A 20,610-nucleotide genomic window follows, 5' to 3' on the forward strand; every position below is an offset into this window, starting at 1 on the left:
CATATCAGTATGTGGATAGACACTGTCTTGTAAGCACTCTCAGGGAGTGAAATGGTCAAGCTAAACTGAAGGAAGACAAATTTCATCTCTTTTTTTTTTTTTTAATTTTATTTATAAATTTTTTTGACAGTATATATGCATGAGTAATTTTTTTTTTATAACATTATCCCTTGTATTCATTTTTCCAAATTGTCCCCTCCCTCCTTCTACTCCCTCCCCTTGATGACATGTGTTACACAAATTTCATCTCTTCAGGAGACTCCAGTAGTCCCAGTGGACAGCTTCACTCTCCCTAACTGCAATCCCCTTCCCCCACAGGCTTGCTTAAAGACTGATCAGGTTGTTTTTCAGCAAACTGCAGTTGGAGTACAGAGCTCCTAAAGACACTGGGCATAATAACAATTGCTGACATCCAACAACCTTAAGTGTTTCTTGCCTGAGGCTCTAAAGCCTAGCCCAGCCTCTTGTAATGAAAACATAGGGGGCTGGCAGAACGGTTTTGTGGGCGGTGCTGATGATATCATCACCCCTCCCTCTCCTCCACCTTTTCCCGCCCATGAAGGCTGAGTTGAGGGCGAAGGGCGAGGAAATGGTAAATACTCTAAAGGCGCATGCTCTGTGGTAAGCGGAATTGGAAGGGAAACAAGCTTTGCATGTGAAAAGGACCAAACCCCTTCTCTCAAGTGAAATACTTAGCCCTTTTGTCTCCCAAGTGGCTAAGCTCTGCAGATCTCCTAGAGCTGTAGCAAAGAGATAAATTAGTAAAACCCTAAAAATGATTTCTTTATGTCCCAGGTGCTATGCTGTCTCTGGGGTTATGGTTACCAACTCTATGCTTGCTTTTTTCCTGATTATTTCCTAGTTTGGCTGTTCAAGTTAAAATCTTCCCTAGTTTTAAAACTTGTGGGATTCTTTAAGCCATTGTATTCACTTGGTTCTTCCATTTTTAAACTGCAATACAGCTTTTTTTTTTTTTTTCCTTCTCTGCCTCAGCCAGTAGGCTGAGCTCTTGTTCTTTCTGTTCTAACTGCTGTAACTTGACTTTTCGTCTTTTCTCTAATCCAACCTGTTATTTTTGCATTTCTTGTTCTAGTTTCTGTAATGTGATTTTTTCGGTTTTTTCTCTAATTCAACCTGTAACTCTTATATTTTTTGCTTTATTCCCTCAATCACTTCAATCATCTCTTGATATTTTTCTTGCTGAATTGTACTTAAATGGGAGTGTGAGTAGATGCCCAGGAGCTCGGGAGTAAGCTCCCTGCCCCTTATTGGAGGTGTTCTCTGCTAGAGAATCGTCAGTCAGGCTCTTTAACTTCTTTACTTGAGCTGCAAGCACAACTGTGTCCTCAGGCATGATCATGGGTAAACCAAGATCCATAACACCTTGCTGACTTCTCATCTCTTAGACAAGGCTGCTGGACCTTCCCGTTTACCGGGTCTAATAACCTTAAAAGTGCTGCCCCACATTGAGCTGCCACTTGTAACCTCCCACCCAGACATTACTAGCTATTAGTCTTGCCTAGTTCTCAGGCCTTCAGAGAATCCCTGGCCACTGTCTCACACTGGTTCTTTACCAATCTTACCCCAATCAGAGGTCTTCAGAGATCTCTGGTCACCACTTCTCTGAGTGGTCATTCTCACATCCAACAGAGCACCCAAAGACTACGGCTCGCAATCTCTAGATCTTTATTCCACAAGTTCACATCCTGCCCCTCCTTCACTATTGTTGACCTCCTACTGACTCCGGTTGAACTCCACCTACTTCCTGGTCCCCACTGCTGGTATAAAGTTATATATTGGTTCACATGCACAGCCCATAAGAGGAGACATCTCCCATGGATGATTACATCTCAATGCAACCAGAGCTTCCGTTCAGGAGGTGGTCCACACTGTTCATAGAAACCACATCCTAGTGTCTCAGACATTAAGGTGTCTTTACATCCTGATTGTGCTATGCGAGTTTCCTATCTGGACCCCTACAGGAATGGTTAAATAAATTATGATATATAATGCAATGGAATATTATTATAAGAAATGATGAGCAGGCTGATTTCAGAAAAGTCTGCAAAGACTTACATGACTTGGTGCTGAATGAAGTAAGTAGAACCAGAACAAAAGGGAAAAACATTATTTTCAACTTTTATTGTTCAACTTTCTCATGGCTTTTCCTTTTTGTTCTGATTTCTCTTTCACAATATGAATAATATGGAAATATGTTTAAAATGATTATATATGTATAATCTCTTATCAGATTGCTTGCTGAATGGAGAAAAGGGAGGAAGGAAAAAAGGGAAAAAAGTTTGGAGCTCAAAATCTTATAAAAATGAATATTGAAAACTATCTCTACAAGTAATTAAAAAATAAAATACAATTGAATAATAATTTTTTAAAAAAGAAATCCCATCTGTAGAAAGTGGGATTTTAACTGAAACTTGAGCAAAGTCAGGAATCAAAGATGAGGAAGGAAAGTATGAAAGGCATGAAAGACAGACAGAGAAAAATGACCAAAACTAAAAGATGGAGTGTTAAGAATGGGAAGAGTATAGTATAATAATAAGAGCTTCAAAAACTAAACAGAGGATTTTACATTTTATCCTAAAAGGGATAAGGTGCCAGTGGAGTTTGTAGGGGAGGAGACTTGATATACCCTTCAGGAAGATAAGTTTTATCACTAAGTAGAGAATGAACTGGAGTGAAGACAGACTTGAGGAAGGACTGATGAAAAGGTTACATACTATACACCAAGATAAGATCAAAATGGGTTCATGATTTAGGCATAAAGAATGAGATTACAAATAAATTAGAAGAACATAGGAGATAAGTTACCTTTCAGACTTGTGGAGGAAGAAGGAATTTGTGACCAAAGAAGAACTAGATTTGTTGATCACATAAATAGAAAATTTTGATTATATCAAGTTAAAAAGCTTTTTATATAAACAAAACTAATGCAGACAAGATTAGAAGGGAAGCAATAAACTGGGAAAACATTTTTACAGTTAAAGGTTCTGATAAAGGCCTCATTTCCAAAATATATAGAGAATTGACTCTAATTTATAAGAAATCAAGCCATTCTCCAATTGATAAATGGTCAAAGGATGTGAACAGACACTTTTCAGATAATGAAATTGAAACTATTTCTAGTCATATGAAAAGGTGCTCTAAATTATTATTGATTAGAGAAAAGCAAATGTTTCTGTTTCAATTCTACCTATAGTTGACCATGTGCCCTTAGGATAGTGCCCTATTTCTTGACCCTCCTACCTCAACTCCGCCTTTGTGGGCAGGAAGAGGAGGAGTAAGAGCAGGAGGAGTGATGATATCATCAGTACCACCCACAAAGTAATTTTCCCCATCCCATATGTCCTCATTACAAGAGGTGAGGGTCAGCTTCAGGGCCCCGGGCAAAGAGCACATGGAGCTTGATAGCAGTTACATCCATAGCGTCTTTGAAAATGTAGCACTCCAACCTGATCAGTCTTTAAGTAAGCCTGTGGGGGAAGGGGATTGCCACTGGGATTACTGAGAGATCCCCTGGAGAGCTGAAACTTGTCTTAGTTCAGCTTCCAGATCTTTTGTTTTCACACACAATTAGCTTGACCATTTCACTCCCTGAGAGTACTTAACAAGACAGTGTCTCTCCACATACTGATATGGGAAACTGAGAAATGTGTAGCTATTGTTCCAGTCACTAATATAGGTAGACAATGTGTGATCTATGACCCAGGAGGAGAAGTAGCATCAGGTTTATTGATTCACACTCCTGAAATACAATTTGGTGATATTTATTCAGATTCTGATTCCTGGCAACAGAGTCCAAGAATAGTATGGACTGCAGCTGTTAGAACTGAACATCCTATGTTCATTATCTATGTGAATGGAATACCATTGAAAGGGTTGATAGACACAAGTGCAGATCATACAGTCATTAGAGGTGCCAGTTGGCCTTGTCATTGGCCAAAGATTATAGCAAACACCTATATGTCTGGCATAAAAGGGTCAACAGTAGCTGGAATTAGTGCTACCCCTTTGAGATGGGAATATGAAGATAAGACAGGAGTTTTTATTTCTTTTGTAATTGAAAAAATCCTCATCAATCTGTGGGGAAGAAACATGTTACAAACTGAAAAAATTCAGGCCTTATTAGATATAGTGCAGGAGCAACTTGACCAAGGACATTTACAAGCTTTTCTAAGTCCTTGGAATTCCCCTGTATTTGCTATAAAAAAGAAATTTGGAGAATGGAGGATGTACTGATTTGAGAAAAGTAAAAGAACAGATGGAGACAGTGGGAGCTCTTCAGCTTGGGCTTCCATCTCCTACTCAATTGCCTGGAGTAGCCTCTTTAGATTAAGGAGTGTTTCTGTTCTAGCCCTCTAGATAAGGAGGACATGAAAAAAATTGCCTTTTCAGGCAAATGCCCAGCATTAATTTAGCTTTGCTATATAAAAGATTTGAATGGACAGTTTTGCCACAGGGAATGAAAAATAGCCCTACCATGTGTCAAATGTATGTGGTTGCTGCTCTTACTCCTGTAAGAAAAGCATTTCCAAAAATCATGTTGTTACATCCAGTATATGACTATATGACATTTTGAGGGGAGACAGTGCTTTAAACTCACCACGTCAGCTTACAAAAGAACCTCAAGAGGCTTTGAAAGAAGTTGAACTGGCTTTATGCAATGTTGTTGGAAGAGTCACTCAAAAACCCTAGGAAATATCAGTTTTTGCTACAAAAGAGGCACCCACAGCAGTCCTTCATCAAGGAGACAGTGTGATGGAGTGGGTGAACCTCCCAGCACAGCCAGAACAAAGCTTTACTCCTTACCCAGTGTTGCTGGCTAGAATTTTATTAAAGGCCATTAAGAGAGTAATACAATTATCTGGGATAAGACCTGACAAAATATAAACCTTTTGTACCAATGCACAAATTGATGTGTTTTGTGAAACTATCCCAGAGTGGAAAAATTTATTGGCCACATCTTCAACTTTGCACATGGGTCTTCATTGAAGATAATCCAGTTATTACATAATTGGCAATGGATTTTTGAAGAAAAGATTTTTAAGGTTCCTCTTAAAGGACCAATTATCTTTATAGATGCATTGAAACATAACATTTGTGCTGTATTTTCTCATGACTTAATTGTAAAGAGAGGAGTCAGAACTTCTTTTCAGTTCACTCAGCAAAATGAATTGAATGCAATCATTCTAGCTCTTAGTTATTATTCAGATGTAAATATAATATCTGATTAGGCTAATTTAGTAGATGTGGTACAAAGAATTGCCATAGCCCAAATAAAATTTGTAGCTTCTAATATATTATCTTTTTTTTATTTATAATTTTTTTCACAGTATATATGCATGAGTAATTTTTTAAAATAATATTATCCCTTGTATTCATTTTTCCAAATTATCCCCTCCTTCTCTCTACTCCCTCCCCTTGATGACAGGCAATCCCATACATTTTACATATGTTACAATATAACCTAGAGACAATATATATGTGTAAATACCATTTTCTTGTTGCACTCTAATATATTATCTTTAATAATAATGTTAATTTAATTTAATAATAATATCTTTAAAGAACAACCTATATGTAAATGCCTTGGAAATCCTAAATTTTCCTCTTTTTAATAAATACTTTATTACTTTAAGAATTATTTTCTAGTTCAAATCTGGTCTCAGACACTTTACACTTCCTAGCTGTATGACCCTGGGCAAGTCACTTAACCCCAGCCTCAGAAAAAAAAAAAAAGAATTATTTTCTATGGGTTGATCCCAACCCAACAGGAAAGATAATGAGTTCAATTTTGGACATCTTGAATTTAAGATGTTAAGAGGACAACCAGTTGGAAATAGAAAACTAGAGGTAAACAGAGAGGTTAGAACTGTATAAATATATTTGGGAATATCAGCATAGAGACGTTAACTTGTAATATTCTTCTCTAAAATATAATCTTCTCTGGGAGCAGGTTTCTTGAAGGAGGCAGCCTTCCTTTCAGTTCAGTGTAATCACAAGTGCAGCCAGGAATTAAAGTCTAAATCCTCTATTGTCTCCTTCAAAGTCTTGTCTCCTTCACTTGAGGCTCAGCTAGTTTTCTGGAGGCTTTCCAGATCTTGGTTTCAGTGTTCTCCACTGGACAGCCTGCCACCTCTGTTTTCCTTAGTTCTGCCGGATTGCCTTCTCTGGCTTCTGAATCTGCTTGACTGAATCCTGGCTGAGGCTCCAAGAGCTTCTAGTGGGCTTCTCCTTTTGGCCCTGAGAGCTCCTCCTTATATGTCCCACACTGAGTGTACACCAATCATTATATCACTAGGAAATCATTATTTGTTGTAGGATTAAATCAGTGTTAAACTAGGCCCATAACAATAACTGAATCCATGGCAACTAACAAAATAACCAAATAAACCACTAGATAGAGGAAGAAAAGAAAAAGGACCAGGATGAAATCCTGTGGAATATACATGGTATATTTTTTATCTCAATGCAGATTTAGCAAAGGAGACTAAGAAGTGGTCAGAGAAGGGAAGAACCAGAAGTGAGCCGTATCAACAAAATCCTAAAAGAAAGCATCAAAGGGACAAGGATTATCAATAATGTCCAAGCCTGTAGGAAGCAGCTTTCCTGTTGGGAAGGATGAAGACTGAGAAAAGACCATTAAATTTATCCTTAGATCTTTACCAACTTAGGAGAGAGCAGTTTCAGTTGAAAAAAATCGAAAACCAGACTGTAAAGAGTTATGAAAAGAAAAAGAAGGGTTTTACAAGAGTAAGCTGAAAAAGGAGAACCGTTTTTTTTGTTTTGTTTTTGTTTTTTCCCTAGAAGGGGATAAGGGAGAACATAATGGAAAATGTAATATGAAAATGAAAAATACCAATAAGTGATTTTTAAAAGCACTGAAAACTTCAATATATTGGTATAATTTTTCATTTCAAAATGATACTAACAATCAGGAAACAACAATTATATAACTGCCATGAATGGAAATGCAAGTATATGAAAAAGGAAAAAAATAATACTCACAGGCCTTTAAAATGACTTTTTAAAAAAATATGATTCACAAATTGCTAACTGTAACAATTGCATATAAATGTAAGATTCAGTGTATATGTGTATCTCTGTGTCTGTGTCCCTTTGGAAAGTAAATTCAGAGTTGTAAATTCCAGACAGATTATTGTTTCCCTCAGTGAGCTCTGAAGGGGAGTATGTTGGTACCTTCTGTAAATGACTGAATTCTGTGTCCACAGAATTGTGGTCTCCCAGGATCAGCAATCAGCACTTTTGTTCCATGTGTCAAAATGCATTTCCTCAACCACTGAAGAAGACTATCTGAAAGGTCTTCATCATAAAACATATCTCCTAGGACAAGTTCCCACTTATCTGGTTCTAAGTCCAACATGTTTTTAGTTAAAATGGGAAGGGGTTCCAGCTTATTTAATTTGCAGTTCAACAAAGTAATGCCTCCTGCAACTAAGAAAAAGTATGTAGTGATTTGATAAGCACCATTCAATTTTAATTTTTTCTCCCATTATTCTACTAGGAGTAACTGAGTCATTTGAACATTCAGGTGTTTTCTTTTTGGTTCTAAATAGTGTTTATAAATGAAAAGATCCAGAGGTTGCTAACAGATTCTTCTTATGGAATCTTTACAATGATGGAAAAAAAATTCATTGCTTAAATAGGCATACTTTATACCTTGTTTAATAAGAATGACAATATGAATGTTTAATTACTACTTTCCCTCTTCAGGGAAGCTTTATATATTTATATATTTAAGGAAGCTAAATCTCTATGTAATTAATAAGTCATGTACCCTTTTAAACTTTTTTTTTCTGATTTTATTAAATTATGAACAAAGACCCTTCTATGTGAAAAACAAACTATGATTACTGTGATGTCTTAGTGTGTGTGAAGTGAGAAGGGGTGGTTGTAATGTTCTAGTGCCAAAATATAGTGTTCTTGGTGGGTTTCTTAATTATTCTCTAGCCACTTCCATTTACCTAAATGTAAGACTTTATCCCTATTGAATTCATTCTTATTAGATGCAATCCAATGCTTTAGAGTGAGGTGACACACTCTTTGAACCTTTTGACCTTCTACAGGAGAGCTCAACCTGTATTTGAAAGACAGATAACCTGTTTCTAGGTATTAAGACATTTATTCATAGACCATTTTTTAATAATTTGACAATCTGACTCTTATTCTTCATAACACCACAGCTGTCTCCACCACCGATTCAGCCTTACACTTAGTTTAGATTGATATGTTTGCCACATTAAGGAAAGATCTATTTATTTTTATGATTTTTAGTGTTTTTCACATACTTTGCTTTGGATATATTTGTTTGCATGCTGTCTTCCCTATTAGATCATGAGTTTCTTAAGAGCAGGGACTGTCTTTTGCCTCTTTTTTATATCCCCTATACTTAACACAGGGCCTACACATTTAATAGTGGGTGCTTAATTTATTGATTGATTAATAGGTGGATTGTGTCTTATCAAAAGCCTTTTCTTTATATATATAACTATGTAATTTGTATTATTAGCATAGTATATTATACCTAAAATTTTCCTATTTTTAAATGATACCCTACATTCATGGTTTAAATTCAACCTAATTAAGTAATCTTTCAATGTTTTCATAGATTCATTAATATTTTATTATTTATTTTTACATTGATATACATTAGGAATATTGATCTATATTTTTTATTTCTGTTTTGTTCTCAAAGCTTAGGCATCAAAATTATATGTATTCTATGACAAGATATCTTTTTCAGTTTTTACCAACAGTTTGTATAACATTAGAATTGATTGTTTTTTGAATGCTTGATAAAATTTACTTCTAATATCATTGGGTATTGACAGTTTTTTTCCCACTCTTTGGGAGTTTTTTATGGCTTGTTCAATTTCTTTTTCCTTGATTGGGTTAATTCAAATTCTCCACTTCTTATATTGTTAACCTGGATTTTTTTTTTTTTTTGTAAACATCTATCCATTTCATTTAGCTATTACTTTGTTAGAATATAACTAATAAATACAAGATCTGCTTGTTCATTATCCTCTATTTTTTGGATATTAGGTATCTATGTAGTATGTAGTTTTGGATATTAGTATCTATGTAGTTCCTATGTAGTTTGGATATGTAGGTATCTATGAGTTGGATGGCTGCAACCATATGGCAATGCATATTTTGCCCAATACCTAGGTTCTATGTCAAAATTTCCTGATGACCTGTAACATGACCTTGGCTTGTTTCTGACTCTTTGTATAAATCCCAATCAGAATTTGGCTTCATTCCCAATACTTAACGTAGTGCCTAGCAAATAGTAGGTACTTAATAAATGTTTATTGACTGAAGGTCTATGGTCCTAACTGACCTCAACTAGTTATCATATAGTGAGCTTTTGCAGGTATTCTGCAAAGCTCTGTTAGCCTAACAACTAGCATAATAACTTTTTTTTTTTTTTTTTTTGAGGCTGGGGTTAAGTGACTTGCCCAAGGTCACACAGCTAGGAAGTGTTAAGTGTCTGAGACCAGATTTGAACTTGGGTCCTCCTGAATTCAAGGTTGGTACTCTATCCACTGCGCCACCTAGCAGTCCCTAGCATAATAACTTACATATAGTTATATGCTGGATTTAAAAAGAACAAAACAAACACTCTGTTGAATAAAAAATAACTTGGACACCTCTACAAAAACTTTATTTGTCTTTCCCTAAGTCTTTATGGAATATCTATAAGTCTAATAAATAATTAACCATGTATAGACACTTAATTTACTTAGCAACTCAATTTTTCCTAAAATATAGACAAATGTCGGTCCTCCAGACTTTTGGGGGAGAAGCTATGGGGATAAGCTTTGAAACTCTCCTGACAGAGACCCATCCTTCAGGGCACTTAAGTGGCTTCATTAAGATTAGCCCAGAATTTAAGTGGTCTCATTCAGCTGGAGATCTGGAGTTGATATTTCTATTGAGTGGATTAGCCTAGGACCACTCCCACTAGCTCGAACTTAAGTGGGCTCATTTAATATCACTCAGACTGCCAATAAAATGACCATTTTGAACTCCAAATCTTTGCAGAAGTCCAAAGTAGGAATTATGCTTTGCCAAGGAAGTTCTCTTTTTGGCAAAGCTGCCTACCAGGACTCCTCCCTGCTGTGAAGAGACCCACTTCTCAGTGACAACATTTTGTTATTTCTCTGAAGGACCTCTTGGCACTCAGAAGTTTGTCTTCCTAGTAAAGCTGGCTTCTCAGTGCCAATAAACTTTCTTTTTGCCATTTAAGACTTTTCAGATTTGTGAATTCTTTCACATTGGACTTGTGCCTCTCCAACCAGAGAGGATTCCCACAACTCTTTGCATTGCCACTAATCGCATCACACATACATATATACATATAGAACAGCATAAATTATTGAGCTAAAAGAATATATATTCAAAGGCCTCACTAGGATCAATGTTATTAGCCAATATTCTCTTGTGCTCCACTCATTTTAGCAGCAATCCTGTTACTCCACATTCACTCTCAAGATCTAGTCGAGATCTTCCCTTGACAATGTTATAATTATCCAAGAGATACACATTAAAAAGATAAATAATAGTGAGATCTGTAGGTAAACAAGTCATTAGATAGAAGAACTGAATAAGGAGGTTAAAGAATGTGACAGTATATAAAATGATATGGTCTTGGAAGGTTGGAGCTTGACTAGACTCAAGCTACTAAATCTTGCCTGGCTGATTGGGAAATAAATGGAGCTAAGATGGGAATGAAGGTTCTTTACTAGTCTGACTTGAAGTTCAGCTAGTTCTGCTAAAAAAGTTGTTATTGAAAGTAATGAGTAAAGCTTATTATACTTTTCATTTTTTAAAATTATCGCATTTGGGGGCAGCTAGATGGCACAATGGATAGAGTATGGGCCCTGAAATCACCAGGACCTGAGTTCAAATCTAGCCTCATACATTTAAACTTAGTAGTTGTGTGACCCTGGGCAAGTCACTTAACCCCAATTGCTTCACCAAAAATAAGATAAAAGTATAGCATTGTGGTGACTGCATTAGAACCCTAGACACCTCAGAATCAGCTGGAGTCAGGATAAGCAAAAGTTTTTATTCTTGGTCTCTAGCAGCAGAAGCCAAGGGGGAATGGACGTGGAGAATCTCTGCAACCTCACTTCCTTGTCTCTCTTGCAGAAGTGACCCTGGCTAGTCTCACTGCACCTCTTAGTCCCTCCCACAATTTTCTGTATACACCAAATGATTGGGCCAGCACAGAATAGTGGGAAGGGCCATTTTCCAAGCATATTCTTATAGAGTATTGTCCAATCAGTAATTAGCTTCAAGTGCTCGATTGTCTGATCCCAGTGCATTGACTCAAGAGTTTCAGCCCTTTACAACTCCCTCTTTATTTTGTTTTAGAACACAGGTGGTCCTGCCATCCCTAACTTCTCAGGGAGGTAAGGACCCTAAAAAGGAGATGATCATACCCCCCCCCCCCGACTCCTCAGGAAGGGAGGTAAAAAGCACCAAAGGGAAGTGGGGATTGATAGCAGGTTTCTGGGCTGAAGGATCCTATTAGAAACAGGTATGCACATCCCATCAGCATGGGAGGTATTACACAAGCACATAGCAATAACACACAGGAGAGTGATGACTCTCCCCACAGTCAGTGTAGGTTCGATGTGGTGTAACAAACACGAATTGTACATGCAAGTAGTGATATAACAAACAATATAAATCAACATGGTCTTGTAAAAGATTTCCAGAAGTCCTAGAAGGCGGGTATGTAAACAACAGTCACACATATGCCTTCTTCAGCAGCCAAGAGATAGTCCAAAACCAATCTATTGTCCATTGCTTCATGTGTCAGGAAATCTAATGATCCCCACAAGTTTTTGAAGTCCTACAACAATCTTTTTATGTGTTAGGAAATCCAACGATTCCTGCAGATTTTGAAGTCCTACAACAGTTTTATCATTTCTCAGAAAATCCAATGATTCCTGAAGGTTTAGAAGTCCTACAATAGTCTTATCATGTCTCAGAGAATCCATTGATTCCTGAGGATTTTGAAGTCCAACAATTCTTGATGTCTATAAATCAAACAGCATAACTGCAATGCTCTTTCAGTGGTGGGCACAGTCAGCAACAGAACTCCCGGATGTTTCTTGATTCTTCTTCTTTCATCTCTCTCCGATGGACAAGGTGAATACAGCTCATTGGCACCCATCTGATTCCTTCTCCATCTGTAGAGATACAAGCAAACCTTCTCCCCCAAGCAGTTAACCTATCTGATCCCTTCCATTCACCACTTTATGGGTCTCTCCACATCATCTGGCGATTATCTAAAGATAGTGAAGCTGCTTGCACTGGACACTGCCCTTCCAGTGGATTATAAAACCTGTCTACTGGAGCCAGTATATCTTTGTCAAGAATCAAAAAGTTGGGGGCAGCTAGGTGGCACAGTGGATAGAGCACCAGCCCAGAATTCAGGAGGACCCGAGTTCAAATCTGGTCTCGGACACTTGACACTTCCTAACTGTGTGACCCTGGGCAAGTCACTTAACCCCAGCCTCCCAAAAAAAAAAAAAAAAAAAAAGAATCAAAAAGTTAATAATATAAAGAGCTAGATTTAGAAGTTTTCTAGAGTTACCTGTAGTTCCCCCTTTCTTTTGTTTTTGGAGGAGCTTCTTAATGTCTCTATTTCTTCTCTCTACTATTGCCTGTCCTTGAGGACAGTAGTGTGTAAAATCTTATACTGTGCACAAAAGTGTACAAAATGTTTAGAAGTATATGCAGGTCCATTGTCTATTTTATTGCTTGTGGCACACCCATAATTGCAAATGCTTGTATAAGGAATTCAGTGACCACTTGAGCTGTCTCTTTTGCTACTGGTATTGCAAAAGTGAATCCTGAAAAAGTGTCTACCAAAACATAGATAAAAGACAACCAAAAGATTTATAATGGGTCACATCCATTTGCCAAATTTCATTAGATCTCAAACCATAAGGGTTCTTCCCTGGAGGGAGTGTAGGAGCATGGAAAGAAAGGCAAGCTGGATAGGTTTTTACTATGCTCCTAGCTTCTTCTCTTGTTATTCCAAATTGTAAAGCAGCCTGATGATATTTAAAATGAGATTCTTGGGCTTCTTGAAATAAAGGATTACTGGCCAACATGATTAGAAGGCTACCTGCCTTTGAATTAGCATCAAAAATAGGACCTGGAAGTCCACTATGAGAGTGGACATGCAAGATATAAATCTTACCTGGATGCTTTCTCACTTGCTCTTGAAGTTCCTTAAAGAGCTGATATATATTAGAGGCTACAAATTTTATTGGGCTGTGGCAATTCTTTGTACCACACCTACAATAGGCTGAATCAGATATTATATTTATATCTCTTGGATAATAAGTAAGAGCTAGAATGATTGCATACAATTCATTCTGTTGAGTGGACTGAAAAGGAGTTCTGACTACTCTCTTTATAGTTAAGTCATGAGAGTATAAAGTGCAAATATTATGTTTGGATGCATCTGTAAAGATAGTTGGTCCTTTAAGAGGAACTTTAGAAACCTTTTCTTCAAGAATCCATGACCAATTATGTAATAGTCTAGTTATCTTTAATGGAGACGCATGTGTCAAATTTGGAGCCATAAATAAATAAGTCATTAGAATGGATATTACATCAAACAAATAAATGGCTTTAGGGGAAACCAAGTAAAATACTAAACACTTTTAAGTAATATCATAATAATAGCTGATATTTCTGTAGCACTTTGAAGTTTGCAAAGTATTCTCCATACTTTATCTGGGTGGTTGTTCAGTTTTAACAGATTATTAAAAAAAAAAACAACAACTATATTTTATTTAGTTGTTTACATACTTTAAGAATCAATAGTACTGTGATTAGGCTAAATAAGCTACATGTTAGATTCTGATTTCTAATCCATTTTGCTATCTATTTCCATTTTATGGGTGAATTCATTCAATTCAATTATTACCATGTATTTCCCTATATCTCCCTATATCCCATTTTCTTTTGTTTAAGCTTCTGTTTTTATCCTGTCCCTCCTCAAAAGCCTGATTTGTGTCTGGCTATTGCCTCCCTTAATCTACCCTCTCTTTTATCATTCCATCCCATTTCTTTTTCTTATCCCTGCTTCCCTATTAGGTTCTGTCCCTAACTGCATGCGTATGCATCCTTCCTTCTTTGAACCAATTTCAATGAGGTTCAAGAATTACTTGTCACATAAATCTTTTCCCCCAACCACTGTAAAAGTTCTTTCTTGCATGTCCCTTTTACATTAGATAATTTCCCTTATTCTTCCTCTCTCTTCCACATTCTCCCATGTTCATCCCTCTTTCCCATCCATACATATTTTTCAAGATCATCCCAAAATAATTAACTCATTCTTTCTATATAGACACCTGCCCTAATAATAACAACATTCTTAGGAATTATACATAACATCTTCCCATACAGGAATATAAACAGTTTATTAAGTTCCTTATGATTTCTCATTCATGTTTACCTTTTTCTGCTTCTTTTGAATGCTGTATTTAGATGTCAAATTTTCTATTCTGTGGTGATCTTTTTACCAGGAATGTTTGAAAGCTCTCTATTTCTTAAATATCCATTTTCTCCTCTAAAGCATTATACTCAGAAATGCTGGATAGAATATTCTTGTTTGTAATCCCAGGTTCATTGTTTTCTGGAATATCATATTTCAAGCACTTCCCTCCTTTCAGATAGAAAATAGTCTGGGAGGTTTTTTGTTGTTGTTTTTTTTGGGGGGGGTGTGTGAGTGGGATGAGCAGGTTAAGGGGGGATATCTTTTTCAGCAGTAATTAGTGGATTTTTTTCATTTCTATTTTACCCTCTGACATTTTATTTTAAAGTTGTTTGGAAGAGAATGATGGAAGAATTAATTTTGGATTGCTGCGTCTATTCTAGCAGCAGATGCTCCACCTCTGCTGATGTTTTGTAGGAAACAAGGGACTTTATTTCACAGACTTGGACATGTGTTTGTTAAGATATTATGTGCATTTTAGATATATAAAATGTGCTACCTTTTAAATTTTGTAAATCATTTATGTTATAATGACCAAAGAATCAGGATAGAAACATGAATAATTCATTAGAATGGATATTACATCAAACAAATAAATGGCTTTAGGGGAAACCAAGTAAAATACTAAAAAATTTTAAGTAATGATATTTCTACAGCACTTCGAAGTTTGCAAAGTATTCTCCATACTTTATCTGGGTGGTTGTTCAATTTTAACAGATTATTTTTTAAAAACTATTTTTATTTAGTTGTTTACATACTTTAAGAATCAATAGTACTGTGATTAGGCTAAATAAAATTAAAAATAATTATATTTATTAGTGGGTAATTAATGTTATAGTAGGTATACATTTTGGAAGAGGGATTTGGATATTTGAATGGTTTGAAAGGATGAAAGCCTGGAATATGGAATTGGGGACTGTGAATTCCTATTCAAATCCAATAGTAAGGATCAAAGCAAATCAATTTCTTCCCTCCAATTCAACTAACATTTATTAAACTTGCTATATGCTTAGTACTGGGAAAGGCATTGAGTATACTGAGCCATAAATGAAAATGACCTAGGTTCAGATCTCACCTTTAATATTTGCCAACTATGCAAACATTCTACTTTTCTTAGCTGCAGCCTCCCTTTGGGAAATACAGGGAAAATCCATTGATTTGATCATGACCTGGAAGAATCTTGGTCCATTCAACTGGCCAAAACATATTCATTTTTCTTTTCATACCACCAATTCTGTACATAAACACAGGATGTTATGTGTGAATGTTTACAATGAAACTATTGTTAGACTGCTGTGAAATTCTGATTAATGTCATGGAAAAATCACATAGTAGGATATAACAGAAGTAAGGAGGTATAAGGTTTATGGATTCCTGTGTGACCACAGGAGGTTCACTCAGGATATATTGGTGGTATTCTTGGCTTTGCCCAAGTTACATGCACAATAAAGTTTGCTAGTAAAATCAAATTTTCAATACTTAGGACACCAAGGATTCTAAAACGGCCACAATTACAAAGGAAGGAAATTCTGTGACTAGAAGATGAGTGTGAGCATTTAAAATAAATAAGTGACTTTATGGCCAACTCTTTGCTGCTGTTTGTCCTTCATTTTTGAAGTGCACCAATGCATGTGAATTGAATTTAAATGGGGCAGAATTGCATAAAGTCATCAGTCTCTCTTCCAGAGTCCAGTGGCAAGACAAAAGTCAAAACAGCTAGGATGGCTTAGTATGCAGTAAATAATCTTGGTGGTTTTGATATCTGAATAAGCTCTAACTAAGCACTCCGCAGTGCCTACTTCTTTTGCCTTCATGGCCACTGGAACAAATTATTCTCTCATCTGTCAATCGTGTTGAAGGAAGTCTTCACTAGTTGGGTTAGACATCCCCCTAATTCACTGATGGATATGAGGACTGTCAGTTACTCTCAATCTTGTTTAGCCCATCTGCCAAAACAGTTTAATGAGATATGGCTACTGTGTATGCTACAGCTTCTTGGAGCCACAGGTGAAAGTTGGGTGATAGGTGGACACTAACATTGGATAAGCAGCTATTAAAAGAGCTTGGCATGCCCTCACACCAGAAGTACTAGTCTTCTCATGTTGAAGTGAGAGAGGTGAAATGACTTGCCTAAGGTGATGTGGTTGGTTTAAAAAAAAAAAAAAGTGAACTTAAATTTATTGGGAATACTTGACAATTACTGTCCTTCTATAGCAGATTTATAGGGTTTGTTGTGACCTTGTTCTATGTAGTTCTATAAAGTTAAGTACCTAGTTAGAGCCTGACCTTCTGGCCAGTATATTGCCCAGTAGAGATCACTGTAGGGCCATAAGTCAGCTCTTTCCCATCAGAATTTGCATTGAAGTATCAAAAGTAGAAGTTGGATTTTAGAGATGAGATTTCTACTGTTAGTCACTTCAGTATTCTCCTCCAGGAAGACCTGTACTTCTGGGCTCAAGATGTTTCTGGAAGTTCTGTAGAGAAAGTGTCTCCAAGGAAAAGAGGCATAATTGCTACTTTTCAAAACCTTCATAAAAATACCAGGAAAGCAGCAGAAAGACGTGGAAACAATGTCCATTCTCTACATAATGACATCAACTGTTTCTCCTAAAAGATATTTCAAATATTAATTAAAGCATTACTGACTTATAACACAGCATGATAGCACAGCAACATTTACCCCCATGTTTAGTTCACAACTTACATCAATTATCTCTAAAAATAGAAGTAAAAGAACTTACAAAGTAGTAATTTCAAGGATTATGAGATAATATTATTTAAAGTACATGTTATTAAGATAGTTTACCTCTCAAACCTGTGGAAGAGGAAGGAATTTATGACCAAAGAAGAACTAGAGACCATTATTGATCACAAAATAGAAAATTTTGATTATGTCAAATTGAAAAATTTTTGTACAAACAAAACTAATGCAGATAAGATTAGAAGGGAAGCAATAAACTGGGAAAACATTTTTATAGTCAAAGGTTCTGATAAAGGCCTCATTTCCAAAATATATAGAGAATTGACTCTAATATATATGAAATCAAGCCATTCTCCAATTGCTAAATGGTCAAAGGATATGAACAGACAATTCTCAGATGAAGAAATTAAAACTATTTCTAGTCATATAAAAAGATGCTCCAAGTCATTATTAATCAGAGAAATGCAAATTAAGACAACTCTGAGATACCACTACACACCTGTCAGATTGGTTAGAATGACAGGGAAAGATAATGCAGAATGTTGGAGGGGATGTGGGAAAACAGGGACATTGATACATTGTTGGTGGAATTCTGAATATATCCAGCCATTCTGGAGAGCAATTTGGAATTATGCTCAAAGGGATATCAAACTGTGCATACCCTTTGATCCAGCAGTGTTACTACTGGGCTTATAGCCCAAAAAGATCTTAAAGAAGGGAAAGGGACCTTATGTGCAAGAATGTTTGTGGCAGCCCTTTTTGTAGTGGCCAGAAACTGGAAACTGAGTGGATGCCCATCAATTGGAGAATGGCTGAATAAATTGTGGTATGTGAATATTATTGAATATTATTGTTCTGTAAGAAATGACAAACAGGATGATTTCAGAAAGGCCTGGAGAGACTTACATGAACTGATGCTGAGTGAAATGAGCAGGACCAGGAGATCATTATATACTTCAACAATAATACTATATGATGATCAATTCTGATGGATGAGGCCCTCTCCAACAATGAGATGAACCAAATCAGTTCCAATAGAGTAGTAATGAACTGAACCAGTTACACCCAGTGAAAGAACTCTGAGAGATGACTATGAACCACTACATAGAATTCCCAATACCCCTATTTTTGTCCACCTGCATTTTTGATTTCCTTTACAGGTTAATGGTACACTATTTCAAAGTCTGATTCTTTTTGTACAGCAAAACAACTGTTTGCACATGTATACATGTATTGTATTTAATTTATACTTTAACATATGTAACAAGCATTGGTCAACCTGCCATCTGGGGGAGGGGGCAGGAGGAAGGAGGGGAAAAATTGGAACAAAAGGCTTGGCAATTGTCAGTGTTGTAAAATTGCCCATGCATATATCTTGTGAATAAAAAGCTATAATAAAAAAAGTTACTTATATAGCCCATAAAAATATTATTTATCTAGGAAAAGTGAGTTTGCAAGCCCTCTGTCCATTTTTAATATGTGTTTTATTATGAAAGTACTCCAGGATTCCCCACACTCCCTCAAAAAGCCAATTTAAATAAAGTGCATAGGTGTTCTCCTTAACTTAAGGAAGTTTAATATTCTAAAATATAAATTTTAAAAAATGAATTATGAAAGATTAAAGAAGAAAAATGGTATATTGAAAAGAGCACTGAATTTAATCCCCCAAAATAGTTTTGAATTCCAGCCCTGCCACTTCCTAGCAATTGAACCTTGTCCAAAGACATTTAATGTCCTGGGCTTCAGTGTCTCCAAATGTAATATTAAAAAAATAATCTACCTCACTGGGCCATTGTAAGCATTAAGTAACATAAAATATATAAAGAGAAGTAAGGTGACAAGCAAGATAAGTAAAGAGAGATTGTGTCTAAACCCAACTCCCCAACCCTATGTTTTCTTTCACAATATGATTATTATGGAGATGTTTTACATGACTACACATGTATAACCTATATCAAATTACTTGTCTTTTCAATGAAGGGGATTGGAGAGGAAGGAAGGAAGATAATTTGGAACTCAAAAGTTTTAAAAATGAATGTTAAGAGTAGCTAGGTTGCACAGTGGATAGAGCACCAGCTCTGAAGTCAAGAGGACCTGAGTTCAAATCTGGCCTCAGACACTTAACACTTCCTAGCTATGTAGACCCTGAGCAAGTCACTTAATCCTAATTGTCTTAAGAAAAAAATTAATGTTAAATATATTGGACTACTTGTCATTTAGGGGAGGGGGTGGGGGAAAGGGGGTAATTGGAACACAAAGTTTTGCAAAGGTTAATGTTGAAAAATTATCCATGCATATGTTTTGAAAAATAAATAAAGAAAGTTACATGTAACTAGGAAAAAAAATACTAAATAAAAATAAAACAGAATAAATTTAGTGAAAAACTATAGTAAATGACTTTACCAACCTCAGAATTTCCCCTAAGTCAGCCAGAAGCCCATAGGCAACAGAAAAGGCAATAGTAAAGCCTTCATGGGCTCTTAGATAAACAGGAGAAAAGAATCACAGCTGGCCAACTATGATAAAGCTTAACTATTCCCAGCAACGTGGTGATTAAAAACAATTCCAATAGACTTGGGATATGTATCTACCTAAAGAAAGAACTGATAGAGTCTAAATGCAGATCAAAACACATTATTTTTATGTTTTGGGGGTTTCTTTGCTTTTCCTTTCTCATTGTTTTTTCCCTTTTGTTTTTATTGTTCTTTCATAAAATGATAAATATGGAAATGTTTAAAATCATTGTACAGATATATCCTATATCAAATTTCTTGTTTTATTCACCTCTTAAGGAGAGGTGAAAAAAGGGAGGAGGAAAAAAAATTTGGAACTCAAAATTTTATGAAAATGAATGCTGAAAGCTATCTTTATATGTAATTGGAAAAATAAAATACTATTGGAAAAATAAAGAAAATAAAGGAAGCACAGCACAGAGACCTTTGAGACAAGGATACTTATCAGAGTTATTAGTAAGAGCAGAAGGCTACCTTAAGAATTTCCTAGAGTGGTGAGAAACCTATATTAAAGACTTTGGAAGTCACTGGGAATGACAGTTCTCAGAATAAGACAGCCCAGGCTCACATCTTTAACACTCTACCCATTTTTTCCCCAATTACATGTAAAATCAAAATTTAACAATAGTGTTTTTAACATTTTGATGTCCAAATTCTTTATCTTTCCCCCAACTGAGAAGACAAGCAATCTGCTATAGATTATATACATGCAATCATGCAAAACATTAAAGTTACATCAGAAAATATAGATTACCTCCGCAAAAAAATCCCAAGAAAAATAAAGAAAATAGAAAAAAGTATACTTCAATCTGTATTCAGACTCCACCAGT

At 36.0% G+C, this 20,610-nt stretch overlaps 1 protein-coding gene across 1 annotated transcript in view; it reads right to left on the reverse strand.

Annotated features, from left to right (window-relative positions):
• Positions 1 to 1,850: 1,850 nt before the first annotated feature.
• The window catches only part of ETFBKMT (electron transfer flavoprotein subunit beta lysine methyltransferase), a 40,286-nt gene continuing 21,526 nt past the window's right edge, over positions 1,851 to 20,610 (reverse strand). The window contains 6 exon segments of the mRNA XM_074269623.1: positions 1,851 to 1,889; positions 3,262 to 3,387; positions 7,216 to 7,228; positions 7,230 to 7,470; positions 10,452 to 10,582; positions 16,837 to 17,040. Of these exon segments, the coding sequence (XP_074125724.1) occupies positions 1,851 to 1,889; positions 3,262 to 3,387; positions 7,216 to 7,228; positions 7,230 to 7,470; positions 10,452 to 10,582; positions 16,837 to 17,040 (754 nt within the window).

This window comes from Sminthopsis crassicaudata, chromosome 5 (assembly GCF_048593235.1).
Source record: "Sminthopsis crassicaudata isolate SCR6 chromosome 5, ASM4859323v1, whole genome shotgun sequence".
In the NCBI taxonomy this organism is placed as follows: Eukaryota; Metazoa; Chordata; class Mammalia; order Dasyuromorphia; family Dasyuridae; genus Sminthopsis; species Sminthopsis crassicaudata.